Raw genomic sequence first — 7,397 nt, 5'->3', positions numbered from 1 at the left:
TCATGGGTAAAGATATCCACTATATTGTGAGAGATCGCTCCAACACGTCTACCCCCTGCCGCCATCTTGAATGTTCGCGCCTTATGGGTCAGGCAAACTTAACTAAAGTGTGTCTAGACACTTATTTGACAGCAAGGGATCAATCGTGTATTTAACACTGGCGTTAGTTTGTACTCTATAATCATTCAAAACAGTCATCCATAACAACTGACTAAGATATTCTATTATTGCATAGACGTGTTTTGGTGAGTTCACTTTTATTATTTGACTAGTTTGATAGTAATTTAGAGAGTGGGGACATTTATATAGATCAAGACGAAAGTACTCTTGCGCTTCAACTGATTTGATCAGAGGAGAGGGGCGTCAAGTTTAATATGCAAGATAAACAAAAACTGGAAGACATCGAACCGAACAGGATACTACACAAAAACACAAGTAGAAATGCATTTTCTTTCCACAAACTGTAAAAAGTAAAATTTTCAAACTTCACGTAACACCAATGGCAATTACAACATTATGAAAATACAGTATTTCTTCAAATGATACAATGTCTTGTGGACTCGGGGGGTCAGCAGTACCTACCTCCACACGCACGCAGTTTCCGGCACATTTCAGTTCCATATAGATGAAAAAATCCCAGATTCAGTACAATGACACACGGACTCTGTAATACTGGGTATTAAGACCTTGGTACATCCATGCACGAACACTGTGTCCAGTGCTGGAACACATGTGAATAGTGAAGAGACTGGCGTGTTGGTCAAAGTGAGTAAACAAACGTGTACAGGTAATAGAAAAAGTAAGTGTATCCACACCTGGAGGTGGTGAAACCAACTACAGAATATCTCTAGGAACAGTGCAAGCCCTCGCGTAGATTATTGACACAGGTCAAGACAGTTTGGTCATGTGACCCACGCTCTGAGAGGCCACGATGGGTTCCAGGGTTTGGACTTGAGGCACCTTTCATGCGAGTTGCTCCTTCACATATGAATATATTATTTACGTTCACATTGGACGTCTAATTTAAACAAATGTGAATAGTTTTATGCTCATACCAGTCACGGTTGGATGAGTCTAACGAAGCCAACATAAAATATCAACACTTAACGATGCAAAATACTATCATACTTTGTCGACAGAGTGAAGCATTTACTTGTTGACCTCTCTGACAAGAGAATACGCACTCAAAAAAATCTGACTGTTTGAATATCAATTCTTGTCAAACAATCTCCTCGTTCACCGTCTATACCCGTGATCAAGTGAAAATATAACACTTGGGATGACTGTCAGTGTTTATTTCGACAACTGATCCCGCATATCACTGTTGAGAGAGGCCCAGGATTTCCTCGGATATCAGTGATTAGTGATTCTCTCGCCACCGTTTCCATGGCCATTTAGAGAGAGAACTACCCAGTCTTCATAATCACTGTTATCCGTCGAAATCCTGGGCCATGACACATGCAGTCCATGCAAGTGTTGCAGAGGCAGGCCATATGACTGCTCTCTATAAAATCTACATGTGTCAGGGGCCCAGTACACACCATGCCAGGCAACAACTATAGCATGTTGTTGTGGCTCACAGGTATGTTGTGAATTGTAATTGATTGCTGTGGTAATTGATGGAAAAGGTGTCATGTATGGCTTTTATTCAACCTAACATCAAACCATATTTTGGGAGAATTGCAAGTGATAAATTTAAGTGTATAAAGTACAATTAATCACACCAAACATATATATATATATTTTTTGAATGTTTGACAATTATTTAATTTTAATATTCTCTAGACACACACCGTGTCAGGCAACAACTATAGCATGTTGTTGGGATCCACGGGTTTATCATTCTTCAAATAAAGCACATCAGCCAGAATCATCTGTCTGTAGGTCCTGCGACATGTTAATTGTACAATTCTGTTGAACCCGATAACACTGAATAAGGTAAATGACGTCGAGTGGATCCACTGTTGAGACTCCGTTTGAGGCGGATGTCTGCGTTCCCAAGTGTACTACGTTTCAACAGTTAACTACCTGCAACCTATGTTACACGTCACATACTTAGTTGTCGATAGTTCATATCTTGTGAGTTTTCCGTGCATGTTTTGTCAAACATAAGATAACAAGGCTTGAACAATCTGTTGTAAATAAAGTTATGACAAAAACCTAACATTTAATTAATTCTTCAGCGACTAGTCACGTGATCAAAGCGGGCCCGGGTATTGACACGGGTACCCGGGTCCAACTCATTTTCCAACCGTCCTGGGTATCCGGGTTCCCCGTCCCAGCCCTACTAATAACGATTATACTTTTACGCTTAGCCACATTTGCAGAAAGATTTATGTTTATAAAATAGGAAAACAAAAACAAGTATACAAATGCGATACAAATCATATAACTTTTGCGAAAGTTGGAATTGCGCTTTATGTAGACATTGAAGAACGGCTCGTCGCACGTAAGGCGTACAAAGGGAAACCACTCTGAGCAAAAGTGTGAAATTTGATTAACTGCCCCTGAATTATCAAAGAGGTCACGGTCACTCCTACAGTCTGCCTGACTAAATCCGCTTCTGCTTCTGGTTCTTTTAGGATTTATCAAACAGGTAAGTTGTTTCACCTTTCTCTCAGAATACACTGCGACAGAAAATAAATATTTTGGCTATCGACTCCGTAGTTATGAGAATCGTTATCGTAATTCACGCAGCATTTCTCACAGGAAATCTTTGGAGCGTTCTTCGTTTGTTCGAAGGGTCGATTTAGACAGTTTACATACAAAGAACATTTGTTTGAAAACATTTCTACGCTGTCCTGGCTGACTAAAAGGCTGAGAGGCACCCGTACAACAGATACGGAATATCTGAATATGAACAGATATGGAATGTTTTCGACTTTTAGTACAGCCATGCCCCCCCCCCCCCCCCCCCCCCCCCCCCCCCCCGAGAGGCCATGTGTGTTATGTTGACTGCGGGTTCTTTTATCTGGACAGATATATCATACTAGTAGTTGGTTATGTTTATATTGGATCTACCTTTCTCTCTGTGAGTGATGGCAGAGAAAAGAAGGAACTTGAGTACATTGATAACACTTTTCGGAATCGAAATGCTCTTATGACCAATGATGTAGCATCCTCAGTATTCCTGTGGCAATTTATTGCTAGGAGACGACAACAAATCTTTATTAGGTATGAAGGACACAGATTCATATATATGTACATATCCTAAACAGGTGGGATTGAAACCGTTTCTCAAAACGCATAGCCTGTACCTGTGTTACACCCAGTAAATTTGCAGTACTATCACCAGACAATCCATTACTTAGAGGGGATGCGTTTGTTGAAGTGTTTTGAATCCAAATTCTTTGTATACACCATACAAATTTAATATGTGTAACATGACTTATCCATGCTTTGATTAACACTGTCAAAGCCTAAAACGAGATAAATGTGGTTCAGATATCAGAAGAGAAGGAGAGAAGAGGGAAGGGAAGGATGGAGGGAGGCAAGGGGAGGGATGAGGCATGAGGAATGAGCTATGGGATGTTTTGGTTGACATTTCCGATGTTTTTGATATTAATTGTTTTAGTTTAGCTCTAGCTGGTTACGTGGAATTATAAGCAGTCTAATATTCCAGGTTTTACAGGTGATATCTCCAGGACTTTGATGGTTTGGGTACTTGGGGCTTGTTCTCCAGGGTGTTTGTTGTGTTAGGTGTGTGTTTGTGTCCTGTGAACCTGTGGGCACCATGCTTCGGTTGTTGGTAGAGAGTACAGTGTTGTAGGACATGCTCCAGCGTTTGTTTCGTGGCAGTATGTGCATAATTATGACTTTCATGTCTTTTTTAAAATTTGTTTGTACATGGGACTTATATTTTGTGTGACATATTTGTAATTTGGTTATTGCCCAGTCAGTAGTTTTTGACTAGCTTTCTATTTTTTGAAGAAAATGTTTAGAATTTGAATTTTGGTATTTACCATGTCACTTTTGGATGAGTATTTGTTTTATTAGGCACATTATTTCGTTTTTAGCTGGGGGTCTATCTAAGTTCTCGTAGTTTATGAGCGGCTTAAAGACATTCTATTAGGTTTGCATATTTGTTCCCAAACACACCAGCATGAGCTGGGATTGTTATGAACTCAACCAGAGGTGTGTATATCTTGAGTGGTTTTCAGTATCTCTTTCATCAGTTTAGGTTGTTTTTTGTGCTTGTGTTTTTTATTGCTTCCAGCCTTGAGTCTATTAGAATCAAAGTGGAGTGGAGTGGAGTGGAGTGGAGTGGAGTGGAGTGGAGTGGAGTGACCGCTGTTTTAATTCTGCAATGAAGACTGATTGGTTGCCTGGCGGTCTGTATGATTTAGTTTCTCTGGTGTGTAGTGATTTGTGGGTGCCGAATTCCGAAACATGTTTTGTACCCTTTAATGCATTGCGAAATTGGGATTGGAAGTTTGGTCGAAAAACACAATAGTATATGTTGGAAATGATTAATTCAGTTATGGACAGGGAAAAACAGGAAATAAATCATACAGGAATTTTTTTCAGGACAAGTGATTTGGAGAATGTACCCAAATGACATTTAGGTATCTTACCACACATTATCATAAATATACAATATATTATTAATTCTAGTTCATAATGATTGTCAAAACTTACAATAATACGAACTAATACAGAGAGCAGAAATCTATGGAAATCAGCTTAGTTTGTTATGTCCCCAGTCAATGCCTCTCACCAAAGAAAAGTGGAAGTTATGTATCTTAATAAGTAATAAGGGAGTGGAGAAAAAGGTATTATTGTACATCATGCAATAATGATAGAGTGATACGGTGATAAACTGTTACACTGTGTGTACATATGAGGTTATCCGATCAGACAAGTCAACGTTCTGAAATCATCCATAAATACGTTATTATGTTGGAATTATATTTCACCCCCGAAGAATTACATTGTTTATGTTCAGTAAAAGAGGTAAATATGGTGTGGACAGTGCGTTAGAAATATAGAGAAAGGGGCAGATTATTGATCTAAACTTGTAATTAATGAGTTTGTGAACGATTTCGTGCTGTGTCAATTGCTTTATATTCCCTAGCTTTTGTAGGCATCAATACATTAATGCATCACTGAAAGGTAGCAATAACTCCCTATTTGTAATTCTTTGTAAGCATTACTGAATTCGTTTTTCGCAATGTGATGAACAGACTAAAAACAATCCAGCCGGTAATTGTCCTGTCAACTGGGATGGAGTGGTGTATGATGGTCGGTGATAGATTAACATCTAATACAAGCACAGTCTCACTGTGCAGTTCAAGCAATGTATAGATGAAAGATATAGTCCACGGCAAATCAGAAAGCCCTCTTCATCAGATTTAGTCCGTGACAGCCTAACGGGATACGCACTTTGCAGTTGAAGTACAAAGCAGAGAATATATGTGTTGTGGCTGTTTACAGCGCCAAGGATGCATCACTTCAAGGTTGTGGCTTGTGTGCTGTGTCTGTTGTTGTTACTGAAGTCGAGCAGAGGTCAGGATGACCACCATGTACTTCGACTACACAATGACATCATCATGAACAACAACCCAAACGTGAGACCAGTCAAGAACGGCAGTGCCACTGTCGCGGTCTCTTTAGAACTTCATCTTGTGAGCATGTCCAACTTTGATGAAGTTACTCAGACAGTGACAGCTAACGGTTTTTTGTTAGTTTCTTGGAAAGATGAGTTTCTAACCTGGAACGCCAGCGAGTATGGAGGAGTCCGTGAAATAACTCCTGATTATGGCAAGATTTGGAGACCTTACATCACTGTTCGCAACGTGGTCGATCAGGTTCAGCCTCTGGGTCTCGACTTTGGAGTCATGAGAGTGACATTCCAAGGAACTGTGACATGGGCACCTGGCGATACCTTCAAGACTTTCTGCCAAATGGATGTTACCAACTTTCCTTTGGATCAGCAGGAATGTGAATATATATTGTTTGCCTGGGGAAATGATCTGAAAGAAGTCGATTTAAGATCGACTAACAACTTTATTGGATTAGATTTGTTTAACGACAACAGCCAGTGGGATATCACTAACACATCTGCTTCAAGACTTGTCCTTGAAAGTGGTGCCGCACATATCCCTTCTGTATACTACAAAATTGCCCTAAAGAGAAAGCCATCTTTGGCCATACTGACGACTCTCCTGCCTGTCCTTGTGCTGGGGTTAGTAAATGTGGTAGTGTTCCTCATTCCTGTGGAGTCTGGCGAGAAGGTATCTTTTGCCATCACGGTGTTGCTGTCTTTCACTGTATCTCTGTCCTTCGTCACTGGACTACTGCCACAGAACGGTGACTCGTTACCAATGTTTACAATCTTTCTTGTTGGTCTGTTTATTATGAGCTCTATCTATGTGTTCCTGACCATCTGGATTGTGCAAGTGTTCCATCGAGACGCCACCATCAGACCTGTTCCTTCGTGGATGGGACGTATGACAAGGTCCTGGGAGAGATGCATCTTTGGCACTCCTGCTGTTAGCACAGAGATCCTGTCACTGGAAGTGAAGTCAAATGGGTCATGGACTCCACCACCGATGACCTGGAAACGAGTGAGCAGAATGATGAGCAGGATTTTCTTCTTCTTGTTTTTTATGCTGTTTATTGTTGTAACAGCATGTGTTTTTCTGAAGATATCGTGTTTCTGATTTAGCGAAAACAATGATTAGTAACTGTTTGACATAACTAACCGAAGGACACAATGTTCATTGATTTTATTGTGTTGTGAGTATTCTCTACTAAAGACAAGTATCGACAAATATATATGATACCTTTAGATATTGCTATTATCATATACAGTGCAGTTTAGTTGTCTCTTACCCCAATGATGTGCATTTCAATCGACTTGTTCCATTGTCGTTTTTAATAATTCTCTCCAGGTATTCATTTGTGTGTTGATATTTTGTAAAATGTCAACAGGGTGTTATATTTCTACTGAAGTATTACTGTACACATATGGCACTGATTGTAAGGTCGCTGGTAATGTTCATTGTCTTTTACATTCTGGTAGAATAACATAGTTATTGTCCACGTTTCAGTTGTTATTGTCGATATCTCGAGTCAGTAGAATAACATTTGTATAGACGTATCCATGGCGGGGGTCTGCTTCTTTTGAGTGTATCCATTATATAAAAATTCTTGTAGGTGAAGTCATATCGTGAGCTGGTGTCCAGAACTGTAACTGTCGCTGCACACACTTGTCTCCACTGAATCTGATTATGACATCGCTAAAATTGTAATAAAGAAATCTGTGAATTATAATCTCTTCCTTTATCTCAAGCTTATGAGACAAATCAAAACAAGATAACACATTTCAGAAAGCATTGAGGCAGAAAAGAAACAGATAAGACCACTAAAACAAATGAGGAGTAGGATTGACTGAA

At 39.7% G+C, this 7,397-nt stretch overlaps 1 protein-coding gene across 1 annotated transcript; it reads left to right on the top strand.

Annotated features, from left to right (window-relative positions):
• The first annotated feature begins 1,542 nt into the window (after positions 1-1,542).
• Positions 1,543-6,662, top strand: LOC137283293 (neuronal acetylcholine receptor subunit alpha-6-like). Its single transcript, XM_067814745.1, has 3 exons — positions 1,543-1,582; positions 4,217-4,283; positions 5,396-6,662. Exons 1-3 carry the CDS (start codon positions 1,543-1,545, stop codon positions 6,660-6,662), a joined length of 1,374 nt encoding a protein of 457 aa, XP_067670846.1.
• Positions 6,663-7,397: the final 735 nt, after the last annotated feature.

Source organism: Haliotis asinina, chromosome 5, assembly GCF_037392515.1.
Source record: "Haliotis asinina isolate JCU_RB_2024 chromosome 5, JCU_Hal_asi_v2, whole genome shotgun sequence".
Taxonomy (NCBI): domain Eukaryota; kingdom Metazoa; phylum Mollusca; class Gastropoda; order Lepetellida; family Haliotidae; genus Haliotis; species Haliotis asinina.
Note: the sequence above shows the minus strand (reverse complement) of the source record. Positions and strands in the feature narration are given on the sequence as shown.